A 20384-nucleotide genomic window follows, 5' to 3' on the forward strand; every position below is an offset into this window, starting at 1 on the left:
CCCTGAGTGTGCCCCTTCTCTGTTTAGAGGTGAACAGGGCTGTGCACCTTCACTCCAGCTCTGGGAGGCAATGTTTAAAAACATAATAGAGATTTATTAGAAAGAGTGGGAGATAACACATCTTGTTTGAGTAACTGTTTGAAAGACCTGAAGTGGTCTTTCTGACCACTGAGGAAGCCTGTGGAGGTTGAATCTAATGTTGCTCAATATGGTGCTCACCAGGAATTTTCCTGAGCTGCAGACCAGGCTGGCACAGTACTGTACAGCTTGGCATCAGATGTAAATCTCTCAGGAGTCCTTTTGGTCTGTCCCATTAGCCATAAAAATAACATGACACTCCCTCCCCTGTAAGGCTTAACATTCCCACATCAAATTATTTCAACCATGCCCCAGAAAGTATCACAACGATGTTAACATCACAATTTTACTTGAGTAGCAGGTTTCCCAGCAGGTTTGCTGCTGCACAGAGTGAGCTGCATTTCAGCCCTACTGAATTCAGGCTTAGAGCTGTACTCCTCTGCAACCCTGCTTTGTCTTACAGGTGCCTTGCCTCTACCTTTCTTTTTAGGCTGAACCTGGCTCACTGAAAAATTTGACATAACTAGGAAAGATGTAAGAGCTCTGTTTCCTATCAGTGAACACAACAGTCCCTAGGGCTGCTACCACCAGCTCCTGCTAACCACAGCTCCTGTGTCCACTGTCGTGCTTTCCTTCCCAGCTCTCTGATTTCTTTGAGACAGCAAGTCCCAGGGAGGGAGTTGAAGCACCACAGTGGCAAGCGCTGCACCCACTGTGAAATGTCCTGAACACAAACATGTAGAAGGGCAAAGAAAACTTGACAGATACCCTCAGAGTTTTTACATCCATTCGTTGCTGTTCTAACACATACAAGGGACTGACACGTTTCCTTCTCGCTGTTAAAGTGCTGTGATCTTGTGCCTGGGCAGACGTGTTGTTGTGGGGGCATTGCCTGTGCACAAACAGCAGCAGCAGGGCATTACTGAAGAATAGGTTGGACCATGAAGCAGAGAGGGAGGTGAATGTCTCGTATCCTTCTTCCCCGGTGCCCTCTAGTGACGGACACTCTGCTCTCCCGGCTCACAGAGGATTCCTAAAACACATTGCTGCTTAGGGGCCAGGCCCAGATGAAGAAAGGTACCACCATCGAGTTTGGCCATTAGAAACAGTGTGGGATATGAAACTGGGTGGTCTGGTTTACTTTCCTGTACTTCATGCATGCAACACCACCACTGCTCTGCCCCAGGTGAAACAAAAATTAAGGAATGACGGAAGTGCTTCTTGAAAACGTAGAGAACCACTCTGGAAAAGTAGGAAGGCTGTTTCAGGAGGGGTTTGCATTAGCTGTGCTTTTACCACCACCCAGCACATTAACACTCACACTGCATTAGCCTTGAATTAAGAGTGTGCCTGATCTGCTGCTCGGGGTCATGCCTTGCTGCATCACCTGAGTGTCCCTGCAGGATCGGTGCTGTGCCCCAGGGCAGGCAGTTCTCCTGTTGCTGACCATATCGACTGCCTGGGGGCACCTCCTGCCTGCACCCAGGCACCTGTATGGAACTCCTCTGTCCAAAGCAGAGCCTCTCCACCTGTTTGGCACAGTTGAGGCCACACCCTGAATCCTGTGTTCAGTTCTGAGCCCCTCTCCACAGGAAAGCGCTAGAGAATGTCCAGAGAAGGGCAATGGAGCTGGTGAAGGGTCTGGAGCAAAAGTCTGATGAGGGAGCTGGGGGTGTTTAGTCTAGAGAAAAGGATGCTCAGGGGAGACTTTATCGCTCTCTACAACTACCTGAAAGAAAATTGTTGAGAGGCGAGGGTCAGTCTCTTCTCCAACATAAATAAGACATAGGTTGAGAGATGAGAGAAAATGAATGCCAGGGAGGTTTAGATTGGATATTAGGAGAAATTTCTTCACAGAAAATGTAGTCAGGCATTAGAACAGGCTGCCTGGGGAAGTGGTAGAATCACCATCCCTGGAGGTTCTAAAAGAATGTGTAGATGTTGTGCTTTGGGACATGGTTTAGTGATGAGCACAGCAGTGTTAGCTGGACTCAATCTTAGCAGTCTTTTCCAACCTTAACAATTCCACGGTTCTCTCCAGATGTGCACAGCATCTGTGTGCTCACATGGCGCTTTGCCAGCTCGGGGCACAGGGCAGTGCCCATAGCATGGCACAGGCTGTGAATGCCCCCACACAGCATGTGGGAAGATGTCTCCAGGTCACCCCCCAGCCACAGGGAAGGTCCTGCATGCACAGCAAGGCCTCCAGGACTACATAGCCACCCCTTCATAGTGTGCTTTGTGAGATAGGCTGTCTTCCATTCATTTCTGGGAGTCCCTCAGACTATTTGCAAACACCACCCAGAGTTAATTTCTGCTTCTGGAAGCAGTAGAAGCATCTTTTCTCTGGAGCGTGCTGGATCTGAAACAATTCAAGGCTTCAACTAACCTGAAGTGGAAAACATTTTTTGCCTCTAATTAGCATATCATATCCAGGAGCTGAAGTAGGAAAACCTGAAACTCAAGAGAAGCTCAAGTGTCCATAACACAAATTGTAACAAGCACAAATTGTCCAGTGGCAGAAGCATCTCATATCCCAACTATGCAATAGCCAGAACCACACTTTGGAACTGGAGCTGTAAGAAACAGGAACTTGTTCCTCTGTGGGGAAATGTAACAGCAGGTAAATGCAGGTGTCTGGGGGATACAAGTAGCTTAGGGCAGGGAGCTGGTGCTGTAACTGTGTTTGTCCCTGAGTCTAGTGGGGTCCTGAGAAAGACCATGATTCTGATGGAGCTGTGATTTGTGTCTGGGCTAAAGGGACCAGGGGGAACCCCTTGCCCTGCCCACTGAACCCTGCCCAGCTGCTTAGATGAGGAAGCAGAGCAGTTGGGTCCCAGCAGAAGTTCCTGGATGCTCCTCTCCTGCTCAAGCACCCACTGTGGCATTGAGTGGCCCAGAGGGGGTTGCACTCACAGGTACAGCTCCCTGTAGGGGAGGAGAAGCTGCTGCTGATCTTGGATTTGCTGTACAGAATGGTCACTCTTGGCAGAGGTCAGATAGAGCCTGAAAGGCTGGAGCCCAGGGACTGCTTGCTAATGCAGAGCATTACAAGGCTGCCCCCACCCCAGTTCCCAAGCATTCCCAAAACTTCACAGGAGGTCCTGGGCTGTGCAAGGGCTATGCTCCCCCTACCCCAAACATCACACATGGGGGAAGAAAGCAGAAATTCAGTGCTGAGTTCAGGGCTCAGAAAAAGATCTTGTGTTTTGGGGTCTCAGAAGCAGAGCACTTTGTTTCTGAAGCTCAGAGCAGGACTAAGGCTTCAATTCCTGGGACTCAGAGAAAAAATGAAGTGCTGCATTTTGGGGTCTTAGCAACAGGCTTTGGGGCCCTTTAGGAGGGCAGGGTGTGTGGACCCCTACCAGAGGTAGTTCTCTAAGTTAAGGGGGCTAGCATGCACCAGGCCAAGCTCAATGTCTGAGACTGCGCAGAATGCTGCTTTTCCCCTGTTCTTTATTTACGTTTGTATAATGACTGGAATAGTTATTTAATAATCAGTAAGCATTTAGACAATGTGCAATTAGGAAAATTCATATTCAATTATGACAGTGATTGATTTAAAACCTTGCCCAAAGCCCAGATTTCTGTGAGGAGCTGGAGCTTCAATTAGCGTGTCACACAAAGAAGCTTCTGAAAGCAATAGAAGCATCTCTTCTCTGGAGCGTGCTGGACCTGAAATATTTCAGGGCTTCAAATAAGCTGAAGTAGAACATCCATTGCCTGTATATCCAGGAGCTGGAATTACCTGAAACTCAAGGGAAACCCAAGTGTCCATAACTCAAGCTCTAACAAGGGGAGTAGGTCTGATGGCAGGAACATCTTGTCACTCAGCTGCGGAGCAGGCAGAACTGTGATTTGGAGCTGGAGCTGTAAGAAGCAGCAGTTGAAGTAACTTAAGAGCTTCAAATACCTCGAACTTTAAGAAGCTGAAACATCCATTGGCCAGAGCTGCGAGAATCAGGAGCATCTCTAACCCAGAGCATCCAGTATTTGCAGTGTCTATCAGCTGGAGCTGCAACAAGCCAGGGTGTCTGTCAGCCCGGAGCCACATGGGCACAGACAGGGCTGTCCCCTACAAGGAGTTCTTTCCAGCAGGGAGCCTGGCCTCTTACTTTGGGAATTAAATACGTGTCATGTGCTCTTCACTGCGTGGAGGGTCTCTCTCAGTCCCATTCCTGACAGCAGAAGTGAGATGGGCTTTCTGGGGCAGCTCTTGTGCAGGGATCCGTGCCCGTGAAGGACTGCAGGCTGTTGGGTGCAGGTAAGGCACAAAGAAGGGGTGTCTCCTCGGTACCTGAAAAAAGAGAGAGACACCACTCAGTCAGAGCTGATGGGTGCACACCCCAGAGACCCTCAGGAGATACCTGTCCCCCTCCCAGCCCAGAAGAGTCACATCTCTCCTCAGAAGGAGAGCCAAGAAAGAACCTCTTGCTCAAGCCCCTCTGCTAAGCAGGGTGCATTTCAGCACAGGGATGGTACCCACTAACAATGGGCTGTTCCCAGCATTACAAAGAACTGCTGCCAGTGTGGTGCAGCTGGATCAGACCCCAACAGCTCTTGCTTCATGTTCCCTGAACTCTCTTCCCATCTCCCAGTCCCCGAAATGTGAGGCACAAACCTCCTAGGAGTGGCTGTGGTAGTTCCCCACATGGCACTGATGCCCCTCTGGCATTTTCTGCCCCACACCCACATTCATATAGTGCCAAAAAAGGCAGCAGGAATAGCCCCAACCTAGCCAGCCCTCAGAGGGGATTGAGTGCTCACCCACCACCCACAGCATCCCAGCCAGGGGATGGGGGTGTCCGAGAGCAACAGCGTGAGTACAGCCTGCACAGATCACTGCCAAGGGGCACCTCTTCCAGCAAAGTGCAAATTTTCATGCTTGCTTTACAGCAAAAAGCAGAACCAGCAGATAAAACACACAGACCAACTGGGGAAGAGCTGCCAAAACTATCTCAGCCAACAGATTAGATCAATTAAAGGGAACAAAAATTCATTTGAGCAGGCTTACCTTAAACATCACCCAAAGGCTCCAGGGAGGAACATGGCAATTCTGAACAGGAGTAACACCTGCCCCGGGGTGTGAGCAGCTCTGCTCCAGCTGCTGTGGTTTTACTGCCATGTCTGCCTGGGTGATGCAGGAAAGGTAAGATGCTCTTTCTCTTGGGCTGTGGCTGAGGGCTCAGGCTGAGTACAGGAGAAAACTACAGACAAATTAAGGTTTTCAAGACCAACGGGTGCCAGCTAATGAAATCTGTTTCCACTGCGAGAAAGGAGAAACCCCATTCCCTCAGTGAGGATGCCCATATAACAAATGCCTGTCCCTGCTCCTGCCGGTTGTGCAGCCGTAGCCACTACCTCCGAACCGGAGCGGCCGTGTCCGTGTCCTGGTGTGCTGGGAGGACGCTGCGGCGCCTGCTGCCGGTCTAGGATCGAGGGCGGCCCTACACGGAAAACCACAACGATCCTGGCCCCAGCGGGCAGGCACGGTCCTGAGGGACGGCGGGGAAGCACAGTGCAGGATCCCTGGAGTCGGGCGTTCAGCTGTTCACGCAGGACAGGTTTAACATTACTGCCAGAAACGCCTCAGGACCGGGAAAATATCCCAGTCCCAGCTGCGGGCACGGGCACTGCTCTCGGGGCAGGGCTGACTCTGACGGGGAGCTGCTGTCACCGAGGTGTCTCACCTGGGGGTGCTGTGGGCCTTTGATATCCCCAGGACACGGTGCTGCCGCAGGTCGGTCCATCCCAAAGGTGCTCAGCCCGAGAGCCACGGTGCTCCTGGGGCTGGACGGCTGCGGCGGTGCCGAGCTCTGGCACAGGGCGCTGGCGCAGCTCCTGCTGTCCTCTCCTCCGGCCCTGGACCGTGGGGATCTCACGGGAGAAACGAGATCCCTGCGGGAAAAAACCGAGCTCGTCACGCCCCCTCGTGAATGCGAGGAGGGTGAAACACCGGGAGCGACCTACAGAGAGTTTGGGGGCTGTGGGTTTCATAGGCAAGCGTGTTCCTTAAATAACTGCCCGGGTAGGGCGGGATGTTCACTAAGATTCTGTAGCTCTGCGGGGGGCAGTACAAAACTGCGGACGGTAGACGTTCCTGGAAGTGCAGCTGTGCCCAAAGGGGAAAGTGGGGCAGATCCAAGAGGGGGCATGGGGCTCCGGGCAGGTCTGAGCCTGGTGGTGGGTGCCTGTGGTAGGAGAACAGAGGGTCTGGTGCCTGAGGAACACGGAGACTTCCAAAATGCAGTAGGGGAAGGGTGATAGAGATAGACTTTGGTAGCTCCTTGGAAGAGTCCCCTCTTCCCTTGCTGCCTTGCAAACCCTTGGGGAGCCCAAGTGCAGGCTGGAGGATGACTGCAGGGAGGCTGTTCTGTCTCAGTACCCCAGGTCAGAGTGACAAGCCTTCTCCTTGCCCTACAAGCCCCAGAGGTGGATGTTTTGGGCTTGTGTAACTCCAGGATGTGGATCACCTGTGACAAAAGGTTTTTCCTTCCTGCCTGCTACTGGCAGCAGTTTGACAAGTGATGTGCCACTAATACCTCAATTAATGCATATAGGTGTGCCTACAGGTAAGTGATTGTAAGTATGACCTTGGTTTACTGGTAGCCATTTGTAGTAACTTGTAATAAAGAAATTCACAGAAACAAAAATTCCACGTCCTTGTGTACTACAGCATCCTACAAACCTGCTGTTTTGACCTTCACCCACATCACAGGTTGTGGCACTGACACCTGTGCAGCTAAACCAGCTTGGCCTGGGGTTCCCGCAGCATTAGGGACACATGCTCTGGGCTGGCATCACCCAGCTCTGCCCACCCCACAGCCCCTGTATAGAGGAGGCCCAGAAATCATGCCCAGAGAAGGGAGAAACTTCCCTGTGGTACTTGGTACTTGCCAGTCCAGAGGGAGGCACCTGTGGACCCCCACAGCATCACCCACGAAGTGCCACAAACCCACCACCACCCCACGCAGCCCCAAGCCTGGCCCAGGGGCATGCACCATAGCCCCCAGCAACACTCAGACTGCTCCCTGAGTGGGTGAGCAGCAATAACCAGCACCACAAACCACAGTGGGGTTTTCTGAGCAACGCCTGGACACCACCCTGGCATGATCGACCTGCCAGGCTCTGCTGTGGGTGCAGCACCAGCCGCCTTCTGCCCCTCTGACATGGTGTGCCCCTCCTGTGGTGAGGTGCCATGCCCTGGCCAGCAGGAAGAACCTCTAGTGCCCATCTCTGCCCTGATGGTGTAGTCGGGTGCAGGGGCTGTTCAGCTGCTATTTGGGGCACCCACCAGGTATCACCACATCCCTTGATGTTTGTTGCATGAGGTGGGCACAGGTACCCCTCACCCAGAGTCAGGGCTGGCTGATCCTGACTCACTGTGGCATTGCCTTTGAGGACCCAAGTCCCTGCATGGTTCATGGCTTTGGTCCCCACTCCCAGTGGTCCAACCCCTTGCATGCGTTGGAGGAGAAAGAGACCTGGAGAGGACCCCCCATAATCAAGGATGGGCCAAGGGGTAGAAAGGTCCCAAGCAGGAGTGACTGACAACCATCACTGTGGGAAGAGAGAATGGGAGTGGGGGGGGTCTGCAGGAGCCCCAGGCTGGGGACACAGGGCTCACCTGTCACTGGAAGGAGGGGACTGCACCACTCCTGCCTATATGGCTTTGAAGACCTTGATCCCAGGCACTCTCAGCTCATCCACGAGCTCCTGCAGCAGCGGGGCTGTTGTTCAACTGGCCACCTCAAACCATGCAGCCGCCTGTGCTGTGGGCCGAGGCTCAGATGCAGCCCCCCAACCCTGCTCTGCGCCTGGCAGGCTGCAGGTGATGTGCATTTAGGACCAGCATCCAGGAGGGAGCAGAGGTGACCCAGCATGCCTGTGGCCTCCTGTGACACCTGTCCCCACAGAAGGCACACAATGAACTTTGTAGTCTGACCTCATTCCAGCATGGGTCTGTGAGAGAAACTGTCCTTTACCTGATAACCTCAGCATGGCTCTGACCACACAGCCTACAAAACAACACGATGCTGCAGGAGGACACGGAGACAGAAATAACAACACGCAGGCAGGAAGAGAGATGGTGCTTTTATTGCTGGCATTAGCCAGGGAAAGGGGGAATCAATCACAACCAAGGCAAACCCCTGCGTGGTGCATTTCCACACAGCCAGGGCAGCAGCAGCTCCTGCCTGCAGTGGCTCCACAGTGTGCAGAAAGGATGGCAGCATCTGCAACGGGACAGGAGAGGAGGGTCACAGTTTCATCCGGCCATTACTGTTTGGGCACTGCAGCAACCCTCTGTCTGAAGTCAGGTGTTGGTGGAAAGGGAGACTCTGGGAATCCACTGGGCTCTGTGCAGCAGTGATGTATAAAGCAGCACCAGCACCCCCAGCTTACCAGAATATGCCCTGCTCCTTCCTGCGGTTGATGTCTCTCTTCAGCTGGCAGAGTGAGCACACGGGGCAGCACCAGATGGAGAAAAAGTCACTCAGAATGGAGCCCTGTGGAGCAAGACACGTTGTGTGAATAACGCCTTCCCACGTCAGCTTTTAAGCCTTTCTATTTTTCATCAGCAACACCCCTGGGCAGCTCACCCTGCCCTGCAGCACCCTGCTGCTCATATCCAGCAAGGACTGGGATGAAGTGGTGTGAGATGGGACTACCTCCAGCTCACAGCGTGTGTCCCTGCAGATGTGTCCCTGGCTCCCCCCTGCAGGGATGCCCATGCAATTCCCCGCCTCTGCTAGTCCCCTCAGGCACCACTTTCTCCTTCCCTGGGCCCCCACGCCAGCACCCAGCTGGTCACTGACCGGGATGTTGTATCTGGTGCGGTAGAGGGTCCTCATGGCCACGCTGTCCCCACACAGGTAGCACTCATTCATGTCCCCAGCCACCTGGCACCCCAGGCAGAAGTAGCAGAAGCTTCCACAAAGACCTGTGGGACAGTGAGATGTGGGCTTGGCTGAGGGGTGCAAAGACCAAGGAAAGCGGGAAAAGCCAGCCAGGAATGCAGCCGTGGGAGCTGTGGCTCTTGACCTTAGGCGAAAGCTTCTCTGCTGCTGGTACCCACTAAAGTGGGGTCTGCAGCAGGAGCAATGCTGCAGAAGGAGCCAGGAGAACACCAGAAAGACATCATAAGCCAACAGCAGGAACGAGGGGTATATATGTACTCACACACGCCGCAGTCGGAGCAGCAGTCCATCAACCCAGTCTGCCACTGGCCTGGCTGTTGGACAACTGCAAACTGGGGCTGGACCACAACCACATTTTGAGGATCCATTGCCAGCACAGCGTTAGGTCCGTCTAGGCAGTTTGCAGTCTGGAAAGAAAAGCCATGAGAGAAAGATGCTGCAGGTGTTTCTGAAGTGGGTGTCTTGCTCAGGCTGCTGCATTCAAAGAGAGAGGGCAACACAGGTCTCAGGGGGATTTCCACTGCCAGGGTGCCACTCCCACCACAAAGGGAGGGGCACAGTCCTGCCAGGAGCTGCCACCGCCCTCTGAAGCAAAGCCCTCCCGAAAACCAGCCTCCCACCAAAGGCAGCAGCACTTTGTCCCCTGCTCCATGCAAGTAAATCGCTTCTGTGAAAGCAGAAGTACTTTTGCTTCAGAACTGCAGTGCTTCAACCCTTCAATCCTGTCTTCTCATCTCCAGTTCATCTTTCGTTATTATCTGCTTAAAATGTTTTGGGTTGGGTTTTTTGTTGTTGTTATGATGACTGTCTCCCAAAGCTTAGTTCTAGCTTCCGCAAGCTCTCAGGAGTCACCTTAATCTTTGCTTTGTTCCATGAGCGTCTCAGCCTATTTGCCTTCCCCTCTCCCTTCCTTCTTCACCTGCTTTCTTAGTGAGCTTCAAGGCAGTGTGTTTTCCTTGTCTCTTTCCATCATTCTAAGCCCAGTCACTAGTTCCCATCCCTCCTCCACTTGATTGACTGTGCCAATGCGTCATCCTCCTCTTCCTCAGTCCCCTGGGGTCACCACAGCCCCTGGAGTTCCTCTCCATTCCATCCTTCCCCAGCAAGGGGCTGCATCCTCTGAGAGCAGCAGAGCTCCTGCTCCCCAGCACCATTCCCACCAGGTTATGACTGACCCATGTAACATCTCCACTCCCACCTTCCCTCCCTGCTACCCCTGAAAGGGGGTGTGCAGCGCCACCTTCTGCCACTCTCACTTTGACTTTGGAGCTTTAATTTTAAAAAAATAAATACATATAGAGAATACTCCCACAGGAAGTCCCATGCAGACACACCCTCTGCCCTATGCCCAAGCTCAGCACCTCTCTGTTAAGCAGTGCGGGGCTGAGGTGCAAAGGCTCCCGTGTCTTACAGCTACGAGAGCTTTCTCCCCTTCCCAGCACACACCGTACATCCTCAGCAAAGAAACTATCAGCGAGAAAACAGCCTGAGTTTTGGACCCTGTGACTGCGAGCTGCTGCTTCTTGCCTGGAAAGAATCCCAAGGCAGCACCTCAGAGAGGTCCTGTCCAGCTGCCACATCCTTGCACAGTGTGCAGGCATTTCTGTGATGGTCACTGAGGGTGTTTAACAAAGCACCTCCAGGCAGTTCGGGTCCTGCTTTGCCCCTGCTCAACTTTGGCACGTTTGTCCTCCTTGCACAGGCAGCACTGCCTGTCTGGGTGACAGGTGGGGGTGCCCACCAAGCAGCCCTCCTGCCCTACCCCTGTGTGACAAGGGGACTGCCTGAGTTTTGGGATGCTGGGAGGAGCAAAAATAAAAACAGTATTTATGTTTTGAAGAAAAGGATGATGGCATTAAATTCTGTTGAATTCTGTAAATTCTGTTAAAACGCTATAAGGGGAAATGGGATTGTTTTCATATCAGAGTTGCACATTTACAAAGAAGTTAAGTATTAAACATCAGAAATATGGTGGAAAAAATATTTTACTATGCCCAGCACTCAGAGGATGCCACTGAGCACATGGTACCCACATCAGAGAGACATAGGCCAACTCATTGCATTTTTATTGTCTATTGCCACTAGGTAGCAAAGGGGTTGATGGCTCTGCTAGCAGCTCCTGTGGCTCCCCACCATTTACAGACTGTCCCAGACACATCCCTGCTGTCAGACACAGCCTTGTTGCTGTAGGGTAAACATTAGTTCCTGGCAGTTAAAGGAAGAGGGAAAAAATTATTGAATTATGCTGTAAGAGGGAGGAAAGCTTGAAAAAAGTCTCCATGTGGTTTGCCTCTGACTTTCTGCAGCTTTCTGCAAGCAGAGGAAGTATGGCTGGGCTGTTCCTATCTTAGACACTGGCACCTGCTCCCATTCGGTGATGAGTGGCCTGGAAAGGGCAGAGCAACAGCTGGTGAGAGTGTCTCAATCGCTGTCCTGCTGGGGTTTAAAGATCAGGCTGTTTCCTGCTACTGAACAAGGCTGTCAAGCTGTAAAACTGCTGTTGTGCCCTCCCTGGGGCAAGTCACCCCACTGCTTCCAGGCAGAGACCTTTGGAGAAAGCTTGGGCAACCCCAGCAACCATGGGTGCAGCAGGGGCCACTGCACCCACCATCCCTCACCAGAAACCTCCTGGCCCTGCCCTGGCCAGTTGGCCCTGCTTGTTCCTGCACAAGATCCCAGGTAATTCCCACCACTTCTGCAGCCAATGTAACACCTCCTGGCACGCCAAAACAGCAGCCCCTTCGAGAAGCCTTGACACATGACAATGTAAGAATCGGGAACCAGGAGGGGCAGGGGAGGAGACAGACCACAGACAGGCTGTGCACAGACAGACTGGGGACACCAGGGAGGGACAGCATGGGGGTCCCACGCAGCGACAGGGATGCCCAGCAGCAGGCATGACCACAGGGAGAAACGTGCACAGGAGCAGCAGCAGCAGGAGAAGTTTTAGGGGCAGGACCCCATCAGCCTCCCCTGCTGCTCCTGCACCGCCAGATAATGTGATCAATAGTAGCACCTCATAAAAACGCAGCCAAGTGGTGCTTACACACTGTGCCCTTTGCAGGTGGGGCTGACCACGGACCTTCCCTTCCCCTCCCCAAGTGCAAGCACACCACATCCCTGCACAGATGGAAGCTGCAGCACAGAGCAGGCAGCAGCCTGGAGAAGCCTCTGGCACACAATCACCTCCTGAGAGATGGCCCAGGGCCCAGCACATCCAACATTATCCCCCCTGGTGCCTCCAATTCTACAGCCCCACGGCATCACCAGCTGCATTGAAACAATTGACAGGAACAAAAGGATTCTGAAGAGCATTCAGCCACATTTCACCCGTAACCAAGTCATAAAGCAGCATTTATAGGCCCATGTATATATGCACAAATGAACAATACAGTGCAAAAAGCTGCTCTCCTCTACCTCTGCTGCCCACTTCTGTTGAGATGCCTGTCAGCAGCATGCAGCATGCCATGCTTTAGCCCTGAAGTAGTTTTCCAGGTAGAAAACCTCACTTTATCTCCAGCCCTTCCCCAGCACCACTGCTTCAAGCCACAAGCAATTTCCATAGTTCTGTACCTCAACTGAAGCAAAGCTATGTCATACATACTTTCCAAGCCGTCCTTGTCCCAGGAGCATGTACGTGCTTTTCCTGGTTGTCATCCCTTATATATTCTCTGGCAAACGACCTCTGCTCTCTGACTCAAAGACCAAACTCTGGTTTCGGTGCTGCTCTGTGCAATTGCAGCTCCCTTGCTGCAGGCTGCCAGCCTGCTGCTGCTCCTGCTGGGCTCCTGGTGCCCGCCCTCGCCTTTCCCCACCCCAGCATTCCCAAGGCCCAGAGCCCCAATGGGACACACCTTTTTTGGGAGACGTTTTCAGGGAAGGGCAGTTTGTTTCCAGGCTCCTGTGCTGCCCTAAGCCATATTCTGTTGTAAGTGCAGTGCCTTTCCTTCATTAACCCTGAGCATCAGCAAGAGCTGATTGTAACTACACTGGGTGCCACAGGTGCTGCCTCGAGTGACATCTACAAAATCGTAACACGCTGTGTTGGGATGATGAGGCAGCCTGGTCTTTCTTCTCCCCTCCCTCTCCGCTTTCCTGGTCTTTACCTCTCTTAGGCCAAAACCTCATTTTCTGTATGGCCAGGAATCATCCACAAGACTGTCTGGGCAAACTGGGATTTAGGCAGGTGGGAGAGCCACCAGGTACACCCACCCCACAGCATGGTCAGAGCCACTGCCTGCCCTTTAAAGGTTTTGTGGTGAAGGCAGAGAGGGGACAAAAAATTCTCTTATTTTCCTTAAAAAGTGAATCTAGGGAATATTTTCAGGGATCGAAAATCCTTTAGTATTTCTCTGAGTGATGGAAGAGAGGGTGGATGCAACCTCCACCTCCTGGACAGGAGTGCCAGGGCTAACTGCCCAATGCAGGCAGATGGGCTCTAAAGGATCATGCAGGAAGGCAACAGGCCAATACATGACCCAACCAGGATTTTAACTGCAGGTGGGTGGGAATTGCAGGTGGGTGGGAATTCATGCTCAGGGTCCATAGGGGAGCATGTCTCTGTAACATAGGAGGTGGGCTGGTGCCAAGCAGCCCCAAATCCCCATGCCTTTATATTCGTAACGGTGGGACTGGTCAGCAGCCCTGGACAGCCACCCAGGCCACCACAGCCAGGGCGAGTCAGCACTGGGTGGCCTGCAGACGTCAGTTGTCTGCAGGAAGCCCCACTTCTACCCTGTAGTCAGTCACTTGTCCAACTTCTACAACTTGAATGAGCAACGCTGACTCCTCCCATGTATAATACATCCTTTCTAAAAGCTGATTGAATAACAAAATACTAATGAAAATCCTTCTCTGCAGCAGGCACGGGAAATCTCAGCTGCACCAAGGATTGCTGAGGGTGGACAGAGCAGGAGAAGGGCAGGTCCTCTCAGGTGGTACAAGAGTGACATAGACAGAGGTAGGAAGACAAAGTCAAAACTTTATTGTTGGAGTTACTCAGGGAAGGGGAAATCAGCTACAATCAAGGCAATCCTCACATGGAGCATTTCCCAACAGCCAGGGTAGCGGCAACTCCTGCTCACAGCAGCTCCACAGGATGCAGCGAGGATCCATCTGCAATGGGATAGGAGAGGAGAGTCAGGGTGGGGGGCTGTGCCTTACCACACTCTGTGTGTCCACCAGTCCTTCCCTCTCCACCCTGCATGAGGTTCCCAGCAACATCTTGCTGAAGGACAGGTCACTTTTGTCACATGTCCATGGCCATTTCCCCAGTGCAGCAACCCTGTGTCAGGTGTCGGAAGGAGACACTCTGGGAAGCCTCTTGGCCACATGTAATGGCAGCTTTATAAAGCAGCACCAGCACCCCCAGCTTACCAGAATATGCCCTGCTCCCTCCTGCGGTTGATGTCTCTCTTCATTTGGCAAACGGAGCACACAGGGCACCACAGGGTGATACAGAAGTCAGAGCAAATGGACCCCTGTTAGGACGAAATTAGTTAAGGACAGAGGCTTCCCAAAAGCCATGTTCCAGCCAAGAAAATGTTAATCCCGTTCCAGGTTGTGTGCCCTTTGTTTCTTGGCTGGCTGCAGCATCCTGGGTCGCAGACACTGAAGCCCAGGGCTGGTGAACCCCTGGCACTATGGAAAGGAAGAAGACAGTCCTTTGTGCAAGTTGCAGATAGCTGCTCACCCTTTGGCTTCTGAGGTTCAGACTGGGGAGAAAAATGCACACAGAGACAATCTGGGCAACGTGAACTTGGGCCCTCATGATTTCTACTTGGGATGGCACCAGTCCACCCCTTGAAGGATGTAAACCCTTCACATATGTACTGTCCACCTTTCTCCCAAATCTGATTACAGATCCTTACCTGTATGACCAACTTCATCTATTCTTTAATCTGCTCACAAGTATCTCAAATCTGTCCCATCTTTCAAAGATAAAAGGAGGAAGCAGCAGACCAGGCTCTGCAAGCCACTGTGGTCAGCAGCAGCTGAGGGCAGGACACGTGCCTCCAGGGAAGGGTACTGGGAAGGAGCTCTGTCCAGTTTATATGTGTTATTGGATACCAGCCCAGGGATTAGTTCAGTTGAGGATGTCCCTGTTCTGTGCTCTGGTATCATGCAGGATACAAAAGGGAAAACAATGGCAAGGGGAAAGCACTGCCCTGTGCTTATCCCTTATAGAATCATAGAATCACTTGGGTTGGAAAAGACCTCTGAGATCATCCAGACCAACCCTTGATCCAACCCCGCCGTGGTTACTAGACCATGGCACATCAAAACCTCCAGGGATGGTGAATCCACCACCTCCCTGGGGAGGCAGCTTGCCTTTCAGCCTCGCAGCAGGGTGAGGGGGCAGGTTACCCACTGACCGGGATGTTGTATCTGGTGCGGTAGAGGGTCCTCATGGCCACACTGGTCCCGCACAGGCAGCACTCGTTCATGTCCCCGGCCACTTGGCAGGCGAGGCAGGGGAAGCAGAACATCCCGCAGCAGCCTGGCAGGGGGGAGGAACACAGCAGGGGGTGAGGGTGTGCCTGCCCACTCAGAACTGGGAGATCGGGGCTACACCCTCTCGAGAGGGTGTGTGACTGCCTGCAGCACACCCCTGCTGAGGGCTGGGAGAGGGGACTTCCCACGGCACTCACAGACGCCGCAGTCGGAGCAGCAGTCCATCAGCCCCGTCTGCCAATTGTACCGCAAGGCAGTGGGCGCGCCACACTTCGGCTGGATCGTCACGATGGTGTGGGCAGTCATTCCTAGATGCTCTTCTGAAAGAGACAGGTGGGGAACAGGAAAAAGGTTACTTAGTGAAAAAACGGTGGTTGGTCTGAACCTCCAACCAAACTGTGGGCCATGACCCTTCAGCAGGCTGCCTTTTGCCCAGCTCGCTTGTTGTCGCTGGAGGTGATAAAGCACAACCATGTCTTACCTGCATTTGTGTCCTTTCAATGCTTTTGCATTTTCTACTACTTTATCCAGCCTTCAAAACAGCATCAGGCCATTGGCATTCCCCACTCCACCCCAGAAAGGTTTCACTAGTGCTCAGACACAGCTCACTGATCTCCCTTGAGCCAAGGCGGGCTGGGCAGTGAACCCAAGCTAAAGGAAACGACTTGGGCATTTCAGTTGTTGGACTTGGCTTATTTTACACAAGATGGCATTGGCATGGGTCCAAAGCATGTGGGAAGCACCTGTGGTCTCAATTCCTCATAGCAAAGCCAGGCTCCACGCAAGAGAAATACTATAGAAAACTCTTATCTCCAGTTTCTTGTCATAGAGAGCCAGAAAGGCTCTGTCCCAACTGTGACACCCTCTCCTTGCCTTCCTATGGTTAAGCGATAAAGTAAATCTTGAAAACCAGTAAGCCTCAGGTCTAAACAGTAATAATAATAATAATAATGATAATTATGATAATGGTGGGGATGATGATGATGATAATAATAACTACTCTTTCTGCTTCTATTTTCCTAGCCAAGTAGAAAAAGTGCAAAACAGTCTTAGATAAGAATTCAAAGAAAGTTTGGCTTTGGGGCTAGGTTTTTCTAGATAAGATAACGCCTGCCCACATATGTTAAGACTTCTTTTCCTTTTTTCTACAAATTGGGTTGGTTTGTTTTAACTCTTAGAAACAGCAGCTTGGCAAAGGCACCACCACAGTGTTGGCTAATCAAGCTCTTCCCTGTGCAGTTTCTGAGCTCAAAAGCCAGAATAGAAACTGAAATTAAGTAGGAGCTGCTGGGGGAGGGGGAGTACTCCCCACTCTTTGGATTAACCCATGCTTCTCCAGAAATCCCACTCCTGGCTTCACCTGGCCGCACAAGCCAGCCTGCAAGCCCAGCATGAATCACAGAAATCACAGAAGGTGCCGAGTTGAAAGGAAATGCAGCTGGAGGCAGTACCAAGCGTGTCCAGAGGGAACTGTGAGCGTGTGATGCCTTCGAGAGCTTCTTTCTGCCGACCCACGGCCGTGCTACCAACACATGGTGAATCTCTCTACGTGTACAGTATTCCGTACACGAATATTATTCACAAATTTTCTCCTCTCCTAGCTGCAAACATGCAAACAGATCTCTTAGCTGTAAAAATTAAGACTACACAACAAAGCTGCTCTTGCCACCAATAGCAAATCCCGCAGAAGGGACAACAAACACACAGGGAGATCAGGCAGCAACCTATGAAAGCGATCAATACCCAAGCTCGTGGCAGGCCAGCCTGGTTTAAAGAGAGGGTAAAATACCAGTCCGATTCCTTAACACAGTTATGCGATTCTGACAGCAGGAGAAAGCAGCAAAGGAAAGTGCTACCTAATCCAGCTTTCATGCATAGCTTTTTAAAAGCCTCCCCCCCCTTCCCCAAGTAGAATTTGCAAGATAGGTTGCTTTAAATTATGTGCTAAGCAGGGGGAAAAATAAATCCTTACTTCGGCATTATTATCCCACTCTTCCCAAGCTAAAAAGTTATTAATAATTCCATGCCTTAAGAGAACCAACCTTCTGGTGAGCAGCCTCTGTCAGAGCAGGCTTCCTGGCCAGCCGGGACTGTGCAGAAAGAGCTCTGGGGAAGTTGAAACTAAACTTGCGCACGCTTGGAAGTTCTTCTTGGCAGCCAACAACAGGCAAATATAATGGGTGGGAGGTAACTTGAAGGGGGTGGTGTGAAGATTTGCCCTGTCGTTAGGATTACAGATTTAACAAGCCTGCAGCGGACAGGTTTCCTTTTCCCAGACTTAACTATTCATCCTATTTAAAAAAAAAAAAAAAAGTGACATGTTTATTGTCTATTCTTTATTCCCTTAACTCTGCCTCCTTGTTGTTGCTCTTCAGGGGAGAACAGCTCTGAATAATATGCATTCTTTGGGACAGACATTTTCCGAACATTTTTCCACACAGAAAAATTGTACTTATATCCCAGACCAGACTGAAGGCAGAGCACCTCCGAGTGCTTCACTCTGAGCTCTTCCCTTTCCTTAAGGAAAAAGTTTTGGACAAAGGGGTTGATGCAGACCTGTTTGCTTTAACAGCCAGGTTTGGCAACGGTGGGTGGGCAGTGTGGTGGCAAAGGGGCTGTGTCAGGGGGTTCTGGGGGACTGAAACCTCTCTGTGGAGCTCAGAACAGTCCCTGCCCCAGCCCGCTGATGCAGAGGGCTAAACAGGGCACTCTCAGTCAAAGCCAGCAGCAGCTAAACCCACCTGCACCAGGGGGCAGCTCCCTGCAGGTCAGCACCCTGTGCCATGACCCTGACATGAGGAGAAGCCCCAGCCATCCTATTACACCTCCATTCAGCCCCAGACAAGGAGGCAGCAGGGAGCAATGACACCTTTGACTTTAATCCTCTTCTCCATCTGCAGTTTGCTCCCTGCTCCTTCTCAGCAGATGCATTTGGGTTTATAATTTCTGACTTGGTAAATACACCTCACTTGGAGGCTTTCTAGAAAAATCAGGCTGATTCTCTAAGTGCTTGTCACAAGCCGTGTAGCCCAGCCACTGTAAAATTGAGTACTTACCATACACACATCAATTTCCCTCTTTGATAGACTAATATTTACTGTTTGTTCACTAACATGCCCCAAATATTTAACCACTCAGGCCCTGTGCAAGTCACTGACAGTTTTGGATACACCTCCACCTTTTGCAGAGAATCTGTGGCACCAGGAGTGTGCAGAGAGCCCAGAGAGGGTTGAGCAAGTGCTTGCTCAGGAGCAAGGCACGTTCAATGCATCCCACAGGAAGTGCTGATGGTGTGTTCCCCTTTTCTCTCACACTTGACAAGAACAGAGAAAGAAGAAGTTTGATTAAACTGCAATTTAGGAGCTTTATCAAGAGACTGAGATTTATGGTGCTTTAAAGGAAGCCTTTTACCAATAGTCCTGCTGAGATAACAGTGAGCCGTGCCCTGAAATGCTTCCCTCAGCTTCCAATAGCTCCAAAGTTTAACTGTGTCTCTCCCTGCTTTATGATGGGGCTGCCTGGCCACCCCCTGGCTGAATCATAAATGAATCATTTCTTTTCCCCAAAACATTGCAAGAGGCTGTGGAAATTGAGGTTTGCAAAAAGTTGTAGTTCTTGGAAGAGGGGGTACGTGACATCCCGCTGGCTCATGCAAATACCAGCTGGCCTAGGAAAGGAGGGAAATGGGAAGCTGAAATGCATAGCCAGTATGTGAGTTAACACATTAAAAAAGCACTCATCACCAACATTTTAAGGATTTTAACAGCTTGTCCTCCGTAAGAACTCGGGTGACCCTGACTGAGCAATCAAGTCCTGAAAATGCTTTTCTTCCACAGAAAGGCCACCCACTCCTATATGCAATCCTGGTGCATCAAGTGCATCTGCTCTTTGTGACAATAAAAAGTCCTTCATAAACACCCACCTCAGCTTATTCCCTTCACCCGGCATTTCAGTTGGACGAAAAAACCCAGCAAAAATGTCAGCAGTGAAATCAAAATGTGGATTCCTAAACTTCACAGCAAGAGCATCACCCTTGCCCAGTGCTGGGCAGGAGGACCGATTGCCTCGTGCTGCAGCTGCTGCTGTGGTTTCTGGCCAGAGCTCACCACAGGGCCCGACCAGGGCTCTGCTGGTGGCTCCTGGCTCCGACCCCCTTCACATGTGGCTTCTCCAGGTCTGTGAAGTGGCACTGCGAGGAGACAGATGGTCAGCTGCAGAGGGTGTATCTCTTAGCGACAGCAAGACAGCAAAGAGCAAAACATCTCAACAGCTATGTAGAAAGGAAATGTGCTAACAAAACCAACCCTATAAAGCCTTTCTCCAGGTGCTAAGAACAAAAGGCTCCAGAGAGACCTATTAGCATTGTCCAGTACATAAAGGGGGCTACAAGAGAGATGGAAAGGGACTTTTTACAGGGACATGGAGTGATGAGACAAGGGGGAATGGCATTAAATGGACAGAGGGTAGGTTTAGATTAGATGTTAGGAGAAAATTCTTTCCTGTCAGGGTGGTAAGGCACTGGCACAGGTTGCCCAGAGAAGTTGTGCTTGCCCAGTCCCTGGAAGTCTTTAAGGCCAGGTTGGATAGGGCTTTGAGCAATCTGGTCTAGTGGGAAGCATCCCTGCCCACAGCATGGGGTTTGGAACTAGATGACCTTTAAGGTTCCTTCCAACCCAAACCATTCTGTGATAATTTCCAAGCAGACAATGGAAAAATTCATCTGAAATTAATATTCATCAGTTTACTACAGTAAATGCAATATTGATGAAGACATAGGAGCACAGATTAAAAAAAAACAACCAAACAAAAAAACTAACACAAAAACCCACAACTTTTTTTTTAATACCTTTTTGCTTTCTCTGCAAAGAACAAAGCATGAATTATTTGTATTTTACAGAGCAGTTGCAACCAGAAACTAGTTTATTCCATTTTAGG

The 20384-nt window shown here is 51.3% G+C and overlaps 1 protein-coding gene across 1 annotated transcript; it reads right to left on the bottom strand.

Annotated features, from left to right (window-relative positions):
• Nucleotides 1–8477: 8477 nt before the first annotated feature.
• Nucleotides 8478–17621, bottom strand: PLAC8 (placenta associated 8). The gene is made up of 7 exons (XM_050327253.1): nt 17492–17621; nt 15647–15769; nt 15371–15495; nt 14373–14476; nt 9259–9470; nt 8895–9019; nt 8478–8585 (listed from the first exon to the last, which is right to left on the bottom strand). The coding sequence occupies exons 2-7, from the start codon at nt 15753–15755 to the stop codon at nt 8478–8480; spliced, it is 783 nt and encodes a 260-aa protein (XP_050183210.1). The 5' UTR covers nt 15756–15769; nt 17492–17621.
• Nucleotides 17622–20384: the final 2763 nt, after the last annotated feature.

The sequence above is a fragment of the Myiozetetes cayanensis genome, unplaced genomic scaffold (genome assembly GCF_022539395.1).
Source record: "Myiozetetes cayanensis isolate MyiCay16 unplaced genomic scaffold, myiCay2020 scf33, whole genome shotgun sequence".
In the NCBI taxonomy this organism is placed as follows: Eukaryota; Metazoa; Chordata; class Aves; order Passeriformes; family Tyrannidae; genus Myiozetetes; species Myiozetetes cayanensis.